Source organism: Amblyomma americanum, chromosome 1 (assembly GCF_052857255.1).
Source record: "Amblyomma americanum isolate KBUSLIRL-KWMA chromosome 1, ASM5285725v1, whole genome shotgun sequence".
Lineage (NCBI taxonomy): Eukaryota > Metazoa > Arthropoda > Arachnida > Ixodida > Ixodidae > Amblyomma > Amblyomma americanum.
Window position 1 is genome coordinate 165388105 of NC_135497.1, and position 22690 is coordinate 165410794.

At 48.6% G+C, this 22690-nt stretch overlaps 1 protein-coding gene across 1 annotated transcript in view; it reads left to right on the forward strand.

Moving 5' to 3' along the window:
• Positions 1 to 22690, forward strand: part of LOC144114676 (uncharacterized) — a 203241-nt gene that overhangs the window by 74422 nt on the left and 106129 nt on the right. Inside the window, exons 5-7 of the mRNA XM_077648562.1 lie at positions 529 to 932; positions 5257 to 7233; positions 16593 to 16841. Coding sequence (XP_077504688.1) covers positions 529 to 932; positions 5257 to 7233; positions 16593 to 16841 — 2630 coding nt within the window. The remainder of the gene's footprint in view (positions 1 to 528; positions 933 to 5256; positions 7234 to 16592; positions 16842 to 22690) is intronic.

The window sequence follows — 22690 nt, forward strand, 5'->3', positions numbered from 1 at the left end:
CCACTTTCACATGGTCAGTAAACCGAAGATTCATTCTGCTGACCTGACCAGACGGCATTCCATCAAACCATCGACTAAGTACTCTATACCAGCTGTTTTTTCCCGTTGAGCAGACAAGGGAAGGGACGAGAGGGGCTCGTTAAGAAATACATGACGCAAGCCAACAGTGACCGAACCAAGGAGCATAGGGAAATTTAAAAAAAAATATTTTGTGGTGTTCATCAGTGGGGGCTTAATATGGCAATGACTTTTTAAATAGTCTCTTTGCGACCTTAAACCCCCATAAAAAGCGAAACTTTTTAAAGATAATTCATTAAAAGCAGAAGAAAAACAACCACATGCCGCCGGTGGGATCCGAAACCCACGACCTCTGAATTTCGCGTCCGGTGCTCTACCAACAGAGCTCCGGCGATGCCTGTCCAGTCTTCTGCTTTCGACAGTGTATATATGCGTGTCTTAACGATCGATATGATCGCAAACGCAGCCGATATATAGAGCCGGCGTTAAATGGGCATTTTCGGCTCGCAGCAGTGCCTTCGGCCAGCGGTGGCAACCAAGCCACACCTCCTGCTCCGTCGCCCGCCGGTCCCTCGTGGGTTTCGTTCGCGCAAGCACTCCAGCAGGGCGCCGCGGCCAGCCCGCAGCCGCGCGCCGTCAGCGGCGGCCCGACCACGGCCGCGGATCCCAGCGCTCACCCCACCGCTCAGCCCAGCGCCTCCCGTCCCAGCTACGGGGCCGCCGCCGCCGCGGGTTCCGCCAAGGTAGCTTCCAGCAGCCCCCGGCCTGCATCCGCAGCAGCCGCCGTGAGTGGCACTCAGCCGGCAGCAGCTGCCCTACCACCGTCGCCACCAAGCACGCCGCCCGTCGCGGTGACACAGCAGACCCCCGCAGCTGGCGACCAGGCCACTTCAGGCGACGTTGTCAGGATCAAGGTGCGTACTGTTTTCCGAAAAGGGCTTCATCTTGAGCCATGCCATGTAGTTCGTTTAACCTCGTTATAAGGAAGCTGAAAGTTCGTTCACGGCTGTTGCTTCGTTATATGCACTGTTGAAGGAGCTCCCGAGGGGAATCGTAATTCCTTCGTTATATTCATTATTTCGTTATAAACCATGCTGTGCATCTCGTTATGCCAGCGGTCCAAATACATTTGAACCTCTTTACAACGAAGTTGAAGGTTTCCGGTGGTTACTTCGTTATAGCTGTAGCTTCGTTATAGCCCCTGATGGCCGAGCTTCCACGTGCAATCATTTCTTCGTTATATAAGTTGTTTCGTATTAAACCGCTTCGTTACAAAGAGGTTCAGCTGTTAGCTTCAAGGCAAGAGGAAACCTCACCTCTCCAAAACATCGACTTAAGTGGACGGTACGAGAACCGAACTCCGGTATAATACAACTGAAGAAAGAAGCGGCATGTGCCTCTCGATAGAGGCCCTCCAGCAAATGGCGTCGACTGGTTCCCATGACGTCATGGTTACTCAATCCTCTTGGACCTGTGTGACATCTCAGGGAGTGGCATATGAAAGGATATGAACCACCGCTTGATCAGATTGACAGCGGCGCCCGGAGAATCGGCCGACGCCGTAGGCTGCAAGGCGTCCTTTGAAGTGCATCCGTCGCTTCTTTCTGGAGTTCCAGCCGACTACAGGGCTTAGTTTTTACTGCTGAAAAGTGCTGTGGGTAGCAAGCATCGTGGTAGTGCATGACGTATAGGGCGCTCTGGAAGTGAAACGTAAGATTTAGCTGCTGACAATGCCTAGATCGAGAACAACGTTTCGGAACCGCTACGGGTTCCTTGGTCAACAATGAGGAGGACAAGGCGAGTGGCTGAAATTTAAAACCGAAGTTTGTGACGTAAAGACCGTACTTAAATGAGTGGTTCGAATCAGACCGGGCAGCTAAAATACATTTCGATGAAGGCGAAGCGCTAAGGCACCCCTGTGCTTTGCGATGTCAGTGTACAATAAAGATCCCCAGATGATTGAAATTATTGCGGAGCCCTCCACTACAGCACCTCTTTCTTCCTTTCCTCTTTCATCCTTTCCTTTTTCACTCCCTCCGTTTTCCCTTCCCTTATAGGGTGTTTCATGTGTCTGCCAATATGTGAGAAAGATACAGCGCCATTTCCTTTCCCCAAAAATCAATTTTCAATTTTCACAGTTTCTTCTGTGAGGTTCAGGGCCTTAGTCTCACCTGGATAAAGGGTGGCTCAAGCAATTGGTGCGTCGTCAGGTTTAGCCTTGGAGTTAACTACTTATACGCCGGCGGCCGAGTGTTTTGTTGCCAGCGTATGAAATATTGTTTTTAAAGTGAAAGCTTTACTGGCCACAGGTTGAGCAATTTTGCATGATTCCTGGAGAGCACGTGGAGCAGTAATGACACATGGCATTTCTCTCTTTCGCTCTCTACCCACTACTGTGCATGCCCCACTAGTAGCACTGAGCCACAGGTGTTCCACCTGCCTTTCCTCAAAATCCAACTTTCAATTTTGTTTTCTCTTTCCTCTTTCCCTCCCTCCTTTATCACTTCCTTCTTGGGGTGGTTCGGGTGTCCACTGAGATATGTGAGATGGTTACTGTGCGATTTCCTTTCCTCAAAAACCAAAGAAAACAAGTTAGTGGAAGGACTTTGTAGAGTTCATTGGAGTTCACAATTTTGCAAAGACTATTCATTTTCACGAAAGGAAAGGCGCACAACCAGGAAAGGTGCACAAACGGCTCTGCGGGACAGTGGAGAGCTCAATCTCGCTTCCCCTTTGTATATCCTGGATTAGCTGGGCTAATCCAACCCGCCGCGGTGGCTCAGTGGTTAGGGCGCTCTGCTACTGATCTGGAGTTCCCGGGTTCGAACCCGACCGCGGCAGCTGCGTTTTTATGGAGTCAAAACACTAAGGCGCCCATGTGCTGTGCGATGTCAGTGCAGGTTAAAGATCCTCAGGTGGTCGAAATTATTCCGGTGCCCTCCACTACGGAACCTCTTTCTTCTTTCACTCCCTCTATCCCTTCTTTTATGGCGCGGTTCAGGTGTGCAGGGATATATGAGACAGATGGTGCATCATTTCCTTATCCCAAAAAGCAATTATTATTATTATTCCTATTATTATTATTATTATTGGGCTAATCGACATTAACTTTTCTGGCGGGAGGGGGGGGGGAAGGAAATGGTGCAGTACCCCCAACCGCCCCCGTAAGGGAAGGGACAAGGGTGGGGGGAGTGAAAGAAGAAACGAAGTAGTGCCGTAGTGGAGGGCTGAGGAATAATTTCGACCTCCTGGGGATCTTTAACGTGCACTGACATCGAACAGCACACGGGCGCCTTTCGCCTCCATCAAAACGCAGCCGCCGCGGTCGGGTTCAAACCTGCGAACACCGGGTCAGCAGCCGAGCGCACTAAGCACTGAGCCACCGCAGTGAGTGCATTGTCTTTTTTATTCACGCGTTAAATGCGCTTTCACTCCAAGCGAAATGTTGCACTGTCGAGCCCAAACTTCCACTCTGGCAAACTGATGTTTCCTTGGGCTGTAGCTGTTGATTCTTATAAATTACGCGTCTGCACATTGTCAATTCATAGAAAGATTCCCGTATGTTGCTCATCTTTCACTTTTAATGAGCGGCTGGTGCGTCTTTCCGACCTCCACGAATGCCGAAATTTCCACTGTAGTTCCTTGTGCCGAGCTTCGGTGCCGGGCGCCGGTTTGTTTCATCATGAATAATTAAATTTTTCCAATTTTTTTCACCCCAATCGAGACCATTTCTGTGGGCGACCTTGGACATGTGACGTCACCAGCTGCATGCCCGTCGATATTTGCTCGGAGATTGGTCAAGAAGAAAAAAAATAAGACCTTTGTTTTTGGCCATTTCACACAAACAGTGGTCTGTCGCTTACAGTCTCCAGTTTAGTCAGTCAACGCACCGAGAGGTTCTGTGACAGTATGCATGACGACAAGCCTTGATCTCGGCGTCATACTTGGGGAGAAACCGAGTTTTGGTTTCGGCGTTGTTTGTTTTTCCTGTTTTAAAGAGCTTCTACTGAGGATTCTGAAAAACGGTTTTTGAGGCACAGAGAAGGGACTCTTAAGAAATGTGATGCGAATGGGAACACAATACCACGTCTAAACATATTCAAAATAGCCCACATTTTCCCTTTGAGTGGTTCAGAAACCTTGCAAGAAATGCTTCTACAGCTGTGGCACCATCATGGCCTTGGTTCACTGTATAAATAATTTAAGGCAGAAAAAGAACAAGTAATTACTGTCTCGCTTTTGATGAACACCGCGACTACGCAGTGCGGTTCCTTGATTTTGCAATCGTCCCGATCGTCCCTGTCATATGCGCTAAAAATAGCACAAGGCTCTGAAATATAATCCGAGGAAAGTACAGGGTCGGCTAAAAGTTCTCAGGCCAAAGGGTCTGCTTTTGAGCTGTATTATCAGGCAGACATGACACCACCAGACTCAGAATATCCGTAGAAAGCGGAAGAGGTATCGTTCTGTGCTCTGGGAACCTTGATAGCTTTATTCGCGTCTTAAATGCCATGATATACCGATGAAACAAGCAAGCCCTCTGGCCCCGAAAATTTTGACCAACCGGGTACAGAACCTCGCTCAATCACTACGTTCTCTCGTCATAAACATCGGAACCAAATATTCAGAACCCACAATCCCGAGCGAAGGTTGGCGAGCTCTTTCCAGTGACTTTTTCACGCCCGCGCATTTCTCCGCCTCGCGCTCCTGCGTATTTTTGTTCAGATGTGTCTGTCGGTTAGATTCAGAAGTAAGGCAGCTGCTATGGCCGCTGCCAGTAATAAGCGTCGCTTCGGCGGTTCAGGAAGCCCCCCCGACCCCATTCTACAGGGGGGGGGGGGGGGAATCCCGAACGCATAGGCAGCCGGCGGTGGGGCCGAGTGGGTAGGGCTGGCTGAACAGCGCCGACCTGTGAGCATGAAAAGAGTGATGAAAAGATATAGAAAGGCTCGAAGACGCTGAAATTTAAATTTTGACTGCACATAACTTCGCTTGCACAATACATTTTAAACATTGTCACTGGAGGATATTCTTGTTCAAGCGCTGTCCTTTAAAGGGCTCGCTATAATGCACGGGGTGCAGGAGGCTTTTTCCATTAAGACTCACCGGAACCGGTCCTGCGCTGTAGTGTAGATCGAAGACCATTCGGCCAAACTTATGTGACGCTCAACACACGAAAGAGTGCGTCCATACTTAATTGTTCATGCTCTGCTCTAATTACCTCCAAACACGGCGCAGGAGCTCGAGCGAACCCTACCCTCTCACTTCCCACGGCGGCCTGCCCACGGCCAGCTGGGCCGGACCATACAACTTCTTGCCAACCACTTCAGCATCGAGATACCGACTGGCAGCGTCTACCACTACGACGTCGACATCTCCTCGGAAACTGCCAAGGAGACCAAGGTTCCTGAGCAGAAAAAGTACCGATGCCTCAGTACAAAGATCAACAGGATTGTCATCGAGCTCCTAGTAAAGAAGTACCGGCAAGACCTGGCCAACTGCATCCCGGCTTTCGATGGCCGCAAGAACCTGTACACGCGCCGCCAGCTCAACTTCCGCGAGCGGACATTCACAGTCGACCTCGAGGAAGACCAAAGATCCCAGAAGTTTATAATCAAGATCCAGTACGCGGCCACAGTGAATCTGGAGATCCTGCATGGCGTCTTCCAAAAGCGCGTACAAACTGTGCCCCAGGAAGTCCTCCAGGCCATACACATCGTCTTGAGGCACAGCCCCTCGATCAACCTTGCACCGGTTGGACGCTCGTTTTTCAGACCGCCGGGACCCAACGAGTACAATGACCTCGGAGGAGGCCGGGAGGTGTGGTTTGGCTACTACACGAGTGTTCGACCCGCCCAATGGAAGCCCATGCTTAACGTCGACATGTCAGCAACAACATTCTACGAGTCGCTTCCACTGGTCGACTTCATGTGCAGGTTCTTAAGCGACAGCCGTCGTGTGTTGACGCCCGCAGACTTCCGGTCATTGCGCGACAACCAGTACGTGCGCCTGAATAGGGAGCTCAAGGGACTCCGTGTCAAAGTGACGCACCTTCCGTACCCGCGCAAGTACAAAGTGGTCAAGATCACGAGGGAACCTGCGAAGGAAATCTATTTTGAATCAGAAGGTAGTCAGATCTCCGTCGCCGACTACTTCCAGAGCCGCTACAGGCGCTTGTCGTACCCGAACTTCCCTTGCGTGCAGAGTGGCAGCCCGACGCATCCGGTCTACATTCCTCTGGAGGTGTGCGAGCTGGCCGAAGGCCAGCACTGTCGGAAGAAGCTCGACGAGAGTCAGACCGCCGAGATGATCAAGCGCACGGCCAAGCCGCCAGCCAAGCGCTTCCAGAAGATTCGTCAGTCTGTGCGCGACATGGTCAGCAGCTCGGACAAGTACCTGCGAGAGTTCGGCGTCAAGATCAACACTGAGCCCACTCAGGTTGTGGGCAGAGTGCTCGACCCGCCATCTCTGGTATTTGAGAACAACACCATGTGCAAGCCGCGCGACGGTACGTGGGATCTCCGAGGGCAGCGCTTCTACAAGGCGATGTCCATGACAAAGTGGATTGTTCTCAACGTGAGCCGCTTCGCGCACAAGGATTCCCTGGAAAACTTCATCAGGATGCTGATCCGCATCGGCCAAGAACTGGGCATGCGCATTGCGCAGCCGCTTGCGGTCATCACGTTCGACACAAACCGCAAGCCCATGCGGACCGTTCTCACGGAGCAGCGCAAGCAGTACCCGCAGTTGGAGATGGTTGTGGCAGTGATAACAAAAGCCACGAACTACGCTGAGATCAAGCAGGTGGCAGAGACTGAGCTCTCTCTGCGCACACAATGCATCTTGGACAACAACGTGGTCCAAAAGTGCAACGCAGCGCTCATCCAAAACCTGTGCCAGAAGATCAACGCCAAGATGGGCGGTATCAACAATAGTCTCCTGATGCAGGAGAAGCCGAAGCTGTTTCATAGGCCCGTGATCGTCATTGGAGCAGACGTGTCGCACCCATCGCCTGGAGACAAGGTGAGGCCATCCATCGCCGCGTGCGTCGGAAGCCTAGACAGTGTACCGTCCAAGTTTCACGCCACCATTCGGGTACAGATTGAAGACTCCAAGGCTAAGGCGCGTGTGGAAATCATTAGAGACCTGAAAGACATGATCAAAGAATTGCTACTGGCTTTCCACCACGCCACCAGGCACAAGCCCGAGCGGATCGTCTTCTACAGGGACGGAGTGAGCGAGGGGCAGTTCTTGGAAGTCCGTAACTATGAGGTAAGTAACTGCGCCTACTACTATACTGTGCCCACTAAATGCTCATCTTGTTAAGACAGTTTTTCCCGCATTCAATGTCACTAGTGTCATTGGATAACCTTTGTCTTTGGAGAAGCCGACTAGCTGTGCATATACGTAACGACACCGAATTGATCTCCACAGGGATATAATTTCAGGACATCCAGGATATTCATTTCTGGAGACGTCTTGTCGGCGTTAGTTGACCTCAGCTTGATCGTTTCTCTTCAAAAGGTGGTAAACATCCAAGACTGAGGCCTCTGGCGCGGTTTTGTACGTATCCGCTCCGCCTCTCATCCTTCTTACACACGGGCGATTATAACTGCTGTGCAGTTGACCGTCCGTTGAGCTGAACGACAGTTCGAGGTGTTATACCCGTGCCACACGGTCAAGTTTTATGTCATTAATTACTTAGTAAATCAATTTTTAACGCAATTGGCGCGGTGCCACACACTTGTATTTAATGACATTAGACAGACTAACTGGCGTTTGCGACCTTCTGAGTTCGCCACACCTCATTCGCCCGAGATCTGTATACTCTTTTCGCCATTCCGCATGCGGAAAGACATGCAACTTTTTTGTGTGAAGTCACTACCCAGAGTATAATCGTTTATTCATAAACAACACTATTTTTAATAGGAATTCATATGTACTGTTATCCTGTGAGCTGACACACGAGTTCTACTTTTACACACTTGTCAAGCAAGAACAGTGGCATTTTCTACAAAATAATTTTTATATTATATTTGAAGGGCATTGCTGTTATACTTTCTCATTAACACTGTTTATATTCAGGGCTTTTTTTTACTGCCTTGAAGGCGGTATCGTCACCGTGACTAGTTAAATTATTTATTTACTTATATACAGATACCTTATAGGCCTCTGGAGAGGCATTGTGTAAGGGGGCGATACAGAAGTTAGTGAGAAATAGGCCAGAAATCCAAAAATCATATTAAAAGTACAGCAAAACACACAAAAAACAGGTGAGTTCAGATAAGATATCGCAATTCATTAACAGGAATAAAAGTAAAAAACCACTCTGCTTCATGAAACAAAAACAGGAGAAATGCACGAAGATTTATACAAAAGCCAAAGAAAACATATCAGGCATAAATGAGCAAAGCTGCGCATCACGAAACCGAAGAGGCAATAGTCTCAAGCTGCTGAAAACGAAGTTGTACGAATCCTGAGTATTTAAATGACGTGCTAACCGTTATCAACGAAATGTTTGGGTAGATGTTCGCGAAAGGGGTCTTGATTAGCCTGCAGGGCGGTGCAGTCCGGAAGATCGTTCCAGAGACGAATGGCACGCGGGAGTGACGAGAAGTTGAAATCATGTGTGTTGCCATAAATTCGGCATAGCTGCAGTTATAAGTAGGAGGGACGTTGTAGATGTGCTGGCGGTGAATCAGTGGCATGGACGTATTTGTGAAAGATAGATAAAAGGGCAGTCTCGCGACGAATTTGCAAAGGATGCATGGAGCGAAAGTTTGATCTTCAGTTGGGTTGCACTGGACTGATAACTGTAATTTTGCCAAAATGAGACGACAAGCCCGATTCTGGACAGCTTCCAACTTCTCTATTAGATATTTCTGATAAGGTGACCAGATGGATGAAGTGTACTCTAGCTGCGGTGCTACAAAAGTAATATAGGCTTGTTTACGCATGTCAGGGGTAGTGCATAGCAGGTTACGGCGAAAGAAAACTAGTGACCGGGAAGCATTAGCGAAAGTGGTGGATGTGTGTTCAGCCCGAGAAAAGTTTGGTGAAATATGGACGCCTAGATGCTTATACTGCGTATTCCGAGCCAATGTATCGTTATTATTGCGGTATGGAAAATTCGAAGTTGCGCATTTTCGGCTAAAAGTATTTATATTACACTTCGAAATGTTTAGTCATTAGACACGTTTTACACCAGTCGTTTATGCAATCGAGGTGACTTTGAAGTTCAAGGTGGCCATTAGTAAATTTTATTGGTCAATGAATAATGCAGACGTCAGCAAATATGTGTATCTAAGATGAGATTGTTGCTGGCAGGTTATTAATGTAAATTATTAATAGTAATGGACAGAGGAGGCTTCTAGCGCCGCGCCCGATGTAACATCGCAAACAGGAAATTAATACTTGTTAACAACGGTGTACTGCTGGCAATTAGAAAGAAAACTACGGACCCATGACAGAGTTAAAGAATGTAATTTAAGCGCACAAAGCTTAGATATTTGTCGGCAATGTTCTACCCGATAAAATTCTTTGGCAAAGTCCAAAAAGGTGGAAGTGGGCAGTTTTCGTGCGAGTGTTTGTTGCCACTTTTGAAAACCGGTACAACCTTTCCTATTTTTCAACCGGTGGAAACCTCACCTGTAGATATTGACTGCTTAAAGATATGAAGGAAGATGATTTTGGAGACAGAAATGGCATTTCTTTAGTATTTTGAATTGATTTAATCGACACCAGAAAAAGAGAGTACTAGGTTATTTATCAGGTGTACTAAGCCATCAAGTGTAATGTCAACCGGCGCCATGTACGGGTAACCAAAATCAGGTACATACGAGACGTTAGGATTATCTTCTTTGGTGAAAATATATGCGAAAAACGAGTTAAATGCTTTAGGACATTCAGCATCGAAGTAGGGGGTGCTGTCAATATCATGTATTGATATATCATTACTGACACTGTTCGGACGTATTGTTTTGAAGGACTTGCTTTTATTGTTCTTAAGTAGCGCAGGAAGGGCTTTTTGAAAAAAAAAAATTTTTTCGTCACAAAGGCCAGAACAACAGAGGTTTAGGTAGGTTTTATATTTACCCGGCGCGCAGGGCGAACATTTGTGCTTTGTATTTTTGTACAACCGTTTTTTTTCTTATTTCTCATGCATTGATGCTTTCTTGTAAAGCAAGTGTTAGGTTTATGATTTGATAGCGTGATAAGCGGGACATGTTTGGCTACTATTTCGGCGAGCTTGCCTGTAAATTGAACCCGCGGTTATATTCTACTGACTTATATTGAAAAGAGGGTGTCCGAATATTATCAGAAAACATTTGAATTTCGTCATTTATTGGATTGTAATCTCCTCTGTTTAGTTGCGAATCAGTAATGTCAATAAATCTGCCAATAAATAATAATGTCGTTAAATCTCGACGTGTAGCGCCAGCTCCGAAAATAATGGCATAGGCAAACTTAAGGCTACAAACATCTAGAAAGTGCGCGTGTGGCACGGGTAATAAAAGGCAGCGCCACCTGCTGTTGAGATCTCAGCTCAGTGGAGATACGCAGTTGGACCAGTCTACTGACCCGCTGCATCGGCCGAGTCGGCGGCATTTCCGGCTGCCACATTTTGCTATCTTGGCTAATATAAGTACAACTACAACTTCCATTATAGTCGGATACAACTCAAGAACCCAGCAACTCAAGAACCCTGAATGGACTCTCTTGCAGCCAATGGCATAGACCAATTCTCATGAGCCTGCTTGGGTAACCACGTGGCGAATGCTAGATGAAAGGGGTTAGTCTCCCCCCTCACAGGGAAGACTATTGTCACTGCCACAGCGCACACCGCATTGTCAGCCTTGATGGTTCGTGATGATAAGCCGAAGCCATTGGCTGGAAGGGGGTCCTTTTACGGAGAAAATCGGCTTCATTCTTGAGTGTATCCGACTATATTCGGATTAGTGTAACCAGAAAAAAAAAGCCCGAGAAGTGGCACCAGTAAAACAACGGCTGAGCGGTGAAGCCGGACGTTCCTGTACTGAATTTTTTTTGGCTCTGTGTGGTTGTTCACTACAGGTAGACTGAAACGCCAAGCTTGCACAGAAATTTTTGTTGAGTGAAGTCAACTAGGTGGTCAATGCGCAGAGTTATGTGCAAACCGATCACGTGATCCGGAATGTGGACCGCGTGAACTCAATTTAGAGGAGTATGCCGAGTAACTGCAGCCGACTGTTATTCATTTAAGCGTCAGTTGGAAAAGCTGCACTTCCGTTGAACTGAACGGTAGCTGAAACGGCTCGTTTAACCAGAGTACAACCGATAATAGCATTGCTTAAAAAAACGGTGATCTTCGCCGTACACTCTTTGTGAAACGACAATTGTATAAGATACGACAGCATAGTTCGTGGACATCCAAATTGTTTGGTTTACATTCTGAACTAGGTAGATATCGTGATGATTCGAATGGCCTTTCAGCCTTGACCGACATTTTTTGTTTCCGCTCTCAAATCTCGCAGGTGAGCGCCATCCGGCTGGCGTGCAAGGAACTGTCTCCCAACGAGACCTACGAGCCAGCAATTACTTTCATCGTGGTCCAGAAGCGGCATCACACGAGGTTCATGCCCGCCAACGACCGCGACGGCGTGGGCAAGTGTCGCAACGTCCCACCAGGCACGACCGTAGACTCGGTGGTCACGCACCCGCTGGACTTCGACTTCTTCCTCTGCAGCCACTTCGGCATCCAGGTAGGCGTCCTCTTCTCCGCTCTTGTTGCGATTGTCAGTGGGAAGAAATGGTCTGCGGTGTTTTCGTTTATGAATTTGCGGAGGAAATAGTCCGGGCGCCGGCATCGCCAAAGTCGTGTCGCGTCGTTAATGCGCTACAAATTCCAGGAGCGCCTGCGGTGTAGGCCTTCCACATCTTGAGGAAACGGAAGCATGGTTTTCGAGATCACCTACGCGCGAAACTGTGACGGAAGATTTCCGCTTTACATTGAGTCCATCAGGAGCGCTGTGTGTGACTGTGACGTCATCGTTCACCTTTGGGGAAGCGGTATCGGAAGTTGCGCATGGGGGGCCTCTATGGCCAGTGCTCAGTGATGCTGTCATGTGGATATGGTCATTGGTTTTTATTCTCGAGGTGGCGTCTACTGAGACATGATTGCAGAAGGTTGGGTGAAAAGAGAAGCGCTTGATGTTTAGCTCGTACGTAAAAGATGGAAGCGGCTTTTAAGTCTCAAAAAACGGTCAAAAATTGATTTTTGTTTAAATAGTCGTGTCGGCTTGTATGCCTCGGTGTTTATGCTGTCCCGAAGTCGGGACACCGACATAGATGACGATGACCGACCAATGCGCTGATGACAGCCAGCCAGGAAATAATAGTTATTCACTGTATTTATTGGCGCGAGGGCATCTAAGGCCAGATAAAGCCGGAAACATGTTGTGCATGCGGCATTAGGAGCAGGGCAAGTGCATGGGTTGCTCATGGGCACTGCCGGTTTTTGTATATTGCGTTTAAACACTGTCCTTCCCACGTAATGGCGCATTTAAACCGCAAACACCACGCCACGCCACATCGCACCACAAGCAGGACCACACCGCACCACCACATACCTCGACACGACGCGACACAACATGACACGGCCCTTGGAATTCTCGCATGTGAATAAGTGTACTCCTCGGCGCACCCGCAGGGCACCAGCCGGCCGGCCCACTACTATGTCGTGTGGGATGACTCCATGTTCAGCGCGGACGACCTGCAGAAGCTCAGCTTCTACCTGTGCCACACATACTCCCGATGTGCAAGGAGCGTGAGCATCCCGGCCCCTGTGTACTACGCGCACCTGGCCGCCTTCCGTGCAAAACACCACATCGCCAGCAAGCTGGAGACGTCCGGCGCGGTCAGCCAGTCGTCTGAGGGCGGCGGTGACACAGTGTTGACTACTGCCCAATACGTGGAGGCCGTCAAGGTGCTGCAGGAACTGCAGGCCTCCATGTACTTCGTGTAATGGAGGAGGTTCTCCGCTGCCCCTGCATTCCGGTTACGGTGAGCCTGGAGGCGCACCACTGACGTCATACCCAACAGTTCTGGAGAAAAGCAATCTGGAACGGGAAAACGTTTAAAGGCATTTGCAGGGAGGGTGTTATATAGGGTATAGGGAGGGTATTATGAGCGCAGTGTTCCTCATATATTGTAAAATTCTACTACAACGATCAATATATCCCCAACCTACCGCCTGCAGGCTTGCATTTTTTTTTGCTATTAACGTTTTTGCTACAGTCCAAAGTGTTCCTCATTGGTTTTCTATTACAGTCATAACTGCTCGATGCGAGCAATGGAAACAGTATAAAAGGAAGATTTTTCCAGATATCGGAAGAATGGGCCTTGAATATTTCAATACCAGAATCTTACACTTTCCCAAATTTCAATTTTTTTTGTCGAAGAATGTTGGACATGTGCGCAAGACGTAGAGGACAAGATATACGTGACACGCAGTGGACATCTTCTCCCGGCCCTCTTGGCGTTGCACTGTCGTGTGTTCAAGGCGCAGGTGAAGTGGTATGCATGGGATGGACGATAAAGATCACCGCTTTACGAATGCCGTATAGCAACATTTTTTAATGCGTTTTGTTGTAGTGAGAGACGACTTAACTGTTAAGTGCTGCTCCGCCCACATTTGGGCCGCTGCATCGAATTCCTCCACGAGGAAAAAATTAATCGGTTATAAATTCGTTTTGTGTTACCTAAACTAGAAGTTTACCACCAGACGAAATTAAAAACGAGAGAATTTTGATCCAAATTCTATGATCGGAACTTAAAGTGTTTCAGTTTGGTTCATTGTAAGCTACACATCACAGATGCGCAACTGAATAGGAACATGAACACAAAGCGCTTGCCCTGTGTTGTGTGCCTTTCACGTGTTTAATTGCGCTTAGTTCAGCTGTGCATCTTCTATGAGCGCACAACCAAAATTTTCCGTTAAATATATATGCGCCTAATATGCTTTTTTTTGTCGTCCTAACAAAATGTTATTGACCACTGTCCGGCGATATTTTCTCTTTTTCTCGCTGCCTGCGCCCCGACTTGCTATACTCATATATGCTGTATGTATTGCAGGCAGAGAAGAACCTGAACTGAATTTAACCGGCTTTCTGCACCTTGAGAGCATTTCATAGCTGCACAAAAATGCGATCTAACTTTAAAAACCGCAGCCTTCGCGACGTTCAACTGCATAGCCGTCAGCTAGTTGTCAAGCCCCGCGGGTGTCCCTTTGCGATAGATAGAGCGAGAAGCCCTTTAATTTAAACAAGAGATTTTAGCTCGCATGCTACACTCTAAACACAAACAAACGCCTATATGGGAGTAAGAAAGAGAGTAAGCTGCCTCCTAGCGGATAGGACAGCTTACTTCCCTTTCTTACTCCCTTTTTACTCCTTTCTGTTTAGAGCATACTCTACATGGGGAAGAGTATTGTGGCGAAAATATCGTAAGGCGAGAAGCGCGGAAAATATCTTTATAGCAGTAAAAGAATAAAAAAACAATAAATATAATCTAAGCATAAATGGGCAGTCAATTTGCGCTGAGGTACATGGACAAGTAATGCTACAAGATATTAAATGGTGATGCGCAGTATGTCCTACAAAGGGGCTATCAGTGTTCACTGCATGAATAGTGCATAGTGGTGAGACTTCAATTCATAGCGGTGAGTTGTTTTCTATTTGCCTATATAGGCGACATTGGCCTTTTCGAGCGGATGCATGGATCTCGGAGTTCGTTCTGTGAGATCGCTGTATATGCCATTTGTCACTGTTTTTCAGCATTCTCTATAGATACCAGTGTGATGAACATAGAGATCAAAAATCTTTCTTTGTGATTGGAAACAATCGCAAAAAATCGGAGACTATGAAATAACGGATTTATTTTCTTGGAAGAGATGTATGATCAGTATCTTTCAGTTGTAGCTCCGCAAGCCTGGTATGAGCAACTACTAATCGGTGGTTTTCGTTGTTAGAGGCTCGGGCTGGCTTTGATTCAAATTCGACGGAACAATTTCCAGGTTAGCGTAAGTCAGCCAAGCCGCCACTAATTGCACCTTTTGTTTTCTTGCAGGCTCGCAAGGCGAAGGATTTCCTTGGTTTTGTTCTTGCATGTGCTGTCCGAAGAGTGCGGGAGCCTACATTGTTGTTTGCTGTTCTTGTGCCTTGAAATCTATTAAGTTCTAATAAAAAAAGGTCGATAAAGTTGGCCGTTACATGAGGTTTCCTTGTCTTGCAGTCACTGGCGCTTGCATTGGCCAGCGTTGTCCGGATCCAGTCTTTTCAACTACAACACATGCTAAAAAGTGATAGGGTTTTGAAACGTAGTTAAGCCGAGTAGAGGTGCGAAAGCATGTGTTTGGCTAGGTTGGCTCAAGGTTTTGCTTGGCTGGTTGTGTTTTGCTTTGCTGTGATATTGGGCTAAGGTTAAGCTCTGAAAGAGGTTAGGCTGATCTGATCTGTTCACGCCGCAGATGGAAGTTGATATAGACGATGACGTGCAATGGACAGCATGAGTGAGTGTGGTTTTTTGACACGAGGCGTGATCGGCTGCGGAGATAGCACAGTGCTCCTTGTGTAGTGGTGAGCGAATCTGATCTGTTCGGGCCTCCGAGGGTTCATCGCCCAGTCGCAGCAATACTTATATTTTATTTCTTCATGCGCCTAGGTTGACACTCAAAGTCAAGCTCCGCGCAAACTCGGTCAGCCGATTAGACTTCGTGAGCTAGTCCCTTCCCAAGCAGCGCAGGCAAATTGGCCAATTTTGCGAATGACTGATTTCACTCTGGTGATAAAAATTTGCCAGTATATTCTCAATATTGGGCCGATTAGTTGTGCTGCTGGGTGTCAGTACTTCGCGCACCTTTGTGTGCGCACCGAGACACCCTTAGAGCGCGTGGGGGTAGCGGTCTCGGTGCCAAAAGAGATGCCATTGACTCAATGTGCCAAGCTCAGCCGGAGACCAGCTACCAAGAGCCGAGGGGGTTGGTCGTTTGGTGCCCAGCCTTCGCCGGTCGCAAGCCAGAGAATGGGTCGGAGCCAAAGGTTCACAAAACCAAACAAAGCTTATACAGCAGAGAGACGATACAGAGGATTTCGCAATCATTCGTACGAGCACATACAAAGTGATTTACAAATACAGTGCAACTCATGCAAATTAACAATCGAGAGAGATTACAATTCAACAGAATCTGCATTTAAAGCGCACTAACACAGAGAGAAAACAAACACAATTTGTTCACCGGGCACTGGGAGAGTAGACGACCTGAGGAGCACGACAGGGCCGATCCACAGACTGGCGCACGTTACCTCGGTGGTCCGTGGCTGGTCGAGTGGTGTTCTCCCGGGAGTCGTGCGTGCGCGCATGTCAATGTTCCCGGATGTTCCCTCTGAGGACACTTGACTGCATGCCTCAGGCCATAGCGCCCGCATGCATGCCGGTAGTGTTCGGTTTCGGCACCGGCCTCGATCGGCGGCCCACGTTCTTCTTGAACCCTTTCCCTTCGAGCAGAGTGTGCGGTCTCGTCACTGCTTTGGCGGCAGAGTTGGCGTCACTCCGTATGCCAGCCCTGCTACGACGGCGCCGCTGCTAAGCGCAGCCACTGCCCCCTGGACAAAGAGCCTTTCCAGGAGGAAGACATGGCGTGGACAACCATCAGCAGGGGCAACGTTCTCGGCCGAAAGGTACGCCGCTGGAACTCTGAGCACGGCTGCGATGCCGAGTGCGTGGCGTCCGCCATGTTGGAACACTTCGCCAACGCCTACCAGTACCACGCCATGATCTCCCCTTGTGTATCCAGATGGTCCTGCACCAGGACATTGCGGAACATCTGGAGCGCGACTGTTTATCGTCCCGCGCACGCGAACAAGACGATAAATTTGGCAACGTATTCATGCAAATAAAAGAAGCGTTAGGAAAGATACAGGAAGGGAATGGTGCCCTGCGGATGAAGCTGGATTCATTCGAGCAGTGTCTGCGCCCTGAGACTTAAAACACAGTAGCATCTCAGTCCACTACTATCGCCAGTGCAGTGACGGACGCTCTAGAAAACAAGGTTTTGGGGCTCAAGACCTTGGCCGAGACGGCATTAGCTGAACACAGGCGCGAAGTCGCATCGGAAATCAGGGACGCACTGGCTGGAAACGGGAGGTCCATGAAAGAGGTAGTCATGCCAGAGTGTGAGCGGACAGCGCTGTTTATGAAGGACAAGGTCGTAGAAGCCTTGTGTGAAGATCGCACGCTGGGAGATGCCGGATTTTTAGCTTCGGCGGCGTCTGCTGGAAAACAGGCTGCGTCAGTAGACGACGAGGCCAAAGCTGAGGAACAGCTGATCATCGCTTCCCTGAACATCGGTGGTGATTTTCTGGACAAGTAGGTTCCGTTCGAATGAACCATATATGACTGGGATGAATTTCTCTCCCAAGCACGTTCTTCGCCATTCCGCACAAGCAGCGATGACCAGCCTAGCTACCACCATGGAAACCTTATAGTTCCGTGCCAATGTTTTCACGGCCACCGTGTTTGGCCTCGTGTTTACATACTCGAGGGCTTGTGCGACAAATTCCTGAATTGACCCATGGATAAGAAGGTTAAGCTAGTTCTCATCGATCCTAGCGACTGCACGAGACAATTAACTGTAAGGAATGCAATTCGACCAGTCCGCCGCTGCGCTTGTATGCATACTGCCTTTGCCAACTGCATCAAGTTACCATGCTTTGCAGTAGGAATATACTACCGTTGCTAAGAGTAAGCATTCCGTAAATTTAGTGACTGAAATCTCCTACGGAACTTGGGCAAAATACCCTGCCCCTAAATGTGAGCGCGCTAGAGGACAGCTTACTTTGTTTTTACACCTTTATCGGCTTATTCGTGTATAGATTGTGGGCGCTATATATGGCACATCTTCGGGGTTACCGACAGGGGCGTATTTATGGGAGGAAAGGGAGCCCCCCCTTATCTCGGCTGGACCCCATTATGTGGACGAAAAAAAGTCCAAGAAATACGCTGTTGAAATGCGACCAGCATTTCCAAGAGTAACACATGAATCTGCCCCTGGTTACCGACTCGTATCTCTGTCCACGAAAAGCCTTGCCTCGTTGTGACATGAGCACTACGCCAACACGCTTCTTCGGCTGTCGTTCCATTCGAAATAGTGAAATACGGCGAGGTGTGGGTGGGCAGCAGCAGAAAGCAGAGAACTCTGAAGAAAAGCTGTACGGGAGTACGAGGTTATGTGACATTTATCCTCCAGCTTAATCATAATTAATGCAGCCGACCCTGGTCGATTAAAAAATTGCTGGCTAATCCGTGCTACGCCTATATTACCCCACTGCAGGAATGCTTGCCTACTGTTCATTGTTTTGATCTCATCCACACGCAAGCAACAACGCAATGAACATTGTCAGCAAAAAAATCTTTATGCACTTGTTTCTTTGCCAAGATGGAATTAAATTTAACGCAGCACATGAAGGGAACAATACAGGCGTGAACTCACAACTGTTTATTCAGAAAGAACGCACGTACATATATGCAGTCATGCAGTGATTCATCATATCAAAATTTCCATAATATTAGGTACGTCTCCAGAGAAATTATATTTTCGCTTCAAGCGCAGTGAAATGTCGCTGATACATATATCAGCCTTTTATTCTGATAAACGCTACCAGTAGGTACCGTTCGACTTCTGCCTAGAATCTTTATATTGGTCAACTTTGGCGAGCATTTACAATATTTGCACTTCTTTTTGACGTTACGTCGCTTGTAAGCATTCAGCGATGACGTAGGCTGTACGATATGTCCGCTATGAATTATCGCCTGTTATCGGCGTCGCGGCGCAAGCACCTTTTTGGTACGCCAGGACTGAAACCCCCAATTTCAAATGTCGCCGACGCTTGTCTGTACGAAACCTTGAGTTTGCTCGGGAAGAGAAACATGGGTCGCGCTAACCTCACCGGTGGCAGCACCTGCCATCGCACGGCTCTGGCGCATCGCTTAACAGCTGCGCCACTGCGCTGGCACTGGTATAAGGACTGCTAGCGATCTATGAATTAAAAGTAGAGAATGACCATTTCCACATACATGGGCATCAGCCCATTAACTCTATCGCGTCATATCCTTAAGGCGGAACCTAAGTCCGATTTCGCCCACCTTTTTCTGAGGCACCTGCTTGACATTGAAAACCGAGCCTGGAACCTAAATTGAATTGAAAACCAAAGTTCTAGCAGACTTAATTCGTAGGTGGCCTAATCGTGCTAAATCGTGCGCCATTCTTTTTTTTTATTTTAACTTACCTCCCAATGGTGTCACGCGTTCGAGGTGAGATCGTTCAGGCGGATTCAAGGAACCAGCACGCTAGCGTTGACACAAGCACACTTAGAGCCATTTCGTGCACCCGACAAGCCAACCAGACCCACAAAAAATCGTTCACGCGAAAGAAAGAACGCGGGCACTGTCCCCCAGTGCAGAACGACGTGTGATTGCGTACTACAAGAGGACATACGAGGGCGTTGAAGAACGGGTGCTCGAACGCTACGGAGTACGCATCACAAGAAAACACATGCGCATTTTAAACGGATATAAATGCACAGTGCTGTCAAGGAATACGTTCAGTTATCTCGTGAAGATAGTGAGCAGTCATACGAAAAGTTTATCTCTCATATAAGTTCTCTTTTGTAAAAATCCCTGCTATCCCCTTTGTACTTCGCTGTGCGAAATTAGTCCGTTTTTAGCAGCGGTGTTGTTGTACAGTCGCACTAATTGAATGGCAACACTTACATGAGGAAGTGCCCGTGCATAAGCGTTAACGCTTAGCTAGATCAACGTGGCAGCAGCGCTGTCTTCTCGCGTCTGCGCAAACGACCCAACGCGTGGCGTTGCATACCCACACTGACACCTCAAAGGTGCAGGTTCGAATCCCAGTCGAACATATCTATTTGCACAGCTTTTATTTCCTCGAGCTGTCTTGTGCTGAGGACGGGCGGACAGATAGAAACCTGCGGACAGAGAGGTGACAGTGTAGCCGTTAAAAAACCCGTTGTCCCGTGTTAGGTGGCGGATCGCTATAGCAGCGCATGGTTCGAGTCACGGACGTCCTTGCACTGCAGCCCTGAAACAGTGTTCGTCTCCGTATGGGTTGCAAGTAGATATAAGGATAGGCTTGGCGGCCGTCTTACAGAGGGTTGACATCCTATGAGCGTGTCAACCCTATGAGGGTTGGACCCTATGTTGATAAAAGGCGAATTAGGAAAGGAGGGCCGGGGGGAGGGCAGCAGGAACCCATGAAAAGCATCGACCACTTTTGTGATTTCCAGAGACGGAAAACGCGCCTACAGGCCTTGAAAAACTGGTGCTCAGGTCTACCCCACGATGACGCCCCCGGCCCCTTTCCTACCGCGAGCCCGCTAGCGATTGTAGCGCCACCTCGGTTATTTGTAAACATTCAGGAATTCTACAGCTGTTAACAGCAGCAACACTAGTCTCCACTAAGAGGTCTTCTCAACGCGAAGTCAACAGCAACACTAGTCTCCACTAAGAGGTCTTCTCAACGCGAAGTCAATGTAATATATCTATGACCGTCAAATTGTACGTACAAAATAATTTTAGCGACGAAAGACAATCAATTAGAGCCACACTTCAGGGCATGAGGCGAGTAGCATTTATACTAAGCCAAGGCCTCCGAGATCGGGTATTAAGGTAGGGTTTGCTGAATGGACCTGACGCCAGTGACGCCAGCTATAGTCGGATACAACTCAAGAAGGAAGCGGCAGACGCCCGTCAAGGGAGGCCCTCCAGCCAATGGCGTCGACCGATTTTCAAGACGCCGCGGTTAATCTGATTTACCCTTGTTTATTTTCCATCCTTCTGCCACCGCCTATGAGTTCAAGCTGGCAGTTCCGAAGGGAACGGTCATGCGGAGAATGGGCCGACACCACTGGCTGGAGGGTCTCCTCTGAGGGGCATTTGTCGCTTTGTTCTTGAGTCGCATCCGAGTAGAGCTAATAGTAACGTTGCCTGCGACCATGGCACAAGGTATTTTCGTTTGCTCAAGGTGGGGTCAAAGACCCATTTTCCAAGCATTTCACCCTGTTTAAGCCGAGCACCAGGCCAGGTGAAGCTTGTACCCACTGTATCACAGCTGCGTACCCAGCGACACTGGGGATCGAACCTCTCACCTCATGCATGCTAGACGGATGCTCAGCCTCGCTACTGTACACTTGTAGCACCGGTTTTCGCCTCGACTAGCTCCACCACAAATCATTTGTTAGGCTTTATCGCGGAGCACACGTTTCCTAATCTAGTACAAATGGTGGCATTGTTTCATGAAACTGTGGACAAATTCTTATGCAAGAAAAATTTCTCTTAGCTCAGGAGACGTTGATTGGAAGAGCGCGGGGTACTTCGCCACTGCTGCAGCGGATGCGTTGCTTTCATCGTCGATGGGCTTTAACCCTAGACATAGCCGTCAGAAACGCACGAGGTAATGAACAGAGTTCTTCAGAAGAATTCACTATGGCGGCGCTCTAGTACTGCCTTGTAATCGAAGCCTGGACCACGCAAGGTTCCCGCTGGAACACCGGAACTAAACTGACGCTACTGGCCCAGCCCTACCGAACGCCACTTTTGAACTCCCTTAGAGCGTCACCCGCCGGAATAACAACTATACGTTTAATGTAGTGGCATTTCGAAAACCTTTCCGGTCATTCGCAGCTCTCACTTTTCAAACAAATATATATGTAATCAACTTACCATCCTACCGGCTTACTCCGCTGTCCACGCAATTTACATCAACAAGCGCCTTCTTCCGTTGCAATGTCCTAAGATAAAGCATTGTTCTCCTCAATGCAGTTTCGATTCCCAAGTTCGCGCCGTGTCTTGATATCCGCAGCACACACCAGGTGTCGCCAGCTGTTCCATGTTCGTTTTCGAGACAGATAGACGAAAAGAACTCTGCTTAGGGAGTAGCTGTGGCCAGCGAGGAGGTGAAAACGACCAACAGAAGAACGTCGCGTTTCTCATCAGGTAAACCGGGTAGATATAACTTCTTGGAAATATTGACAACGCAGTGCAGACCGGCCGAGATTCCGCCTGACCGTCTTCTGCCGCGCGCAAAGCTTCGCATTCTAGTGTTTTCTATTTTTACACCATACCCTGGTGTGACAAGGACGGCGGAAACGTGATAACAGTCGCACACGCAGACTGCATCCTCAGCCGACTGTGGCCGAGACGCTGCATGTTAGGATGCTTGAGTGCGTGCCTCCAGCGATGGCGCCCACGAGCCTGCAGACAGTGTTCGGTTTCGACAGAGGCTTCGATTGGAGGCCGACGTGTTTTGTGAACCCGTTCCCACCAACTAGAGTGTGCATAGTCTGCGGTCTCGTTCCTTCATCGGCAGCCATGTTACCCTGTCTACACCTGCTCTGCCAGTCCTGCTCCGAGGGCGCCGGTGCCAAACGCAACCACTGCCCCTTTCACAAGGAGCCCTTCCAGGAAGAAGACGTGGTGTGGTCAGCCTTCACCAGGGACAGTATCCTCGGCCGCAAGGTACGCTGCTGGAACGCTGAGCACGGCTGCGACGCGGAGGTCGTCGCATCCGCCATGTTGGAGCACTTCGCCAACGCCTGCCAGTTCCACGTCGTGAGAT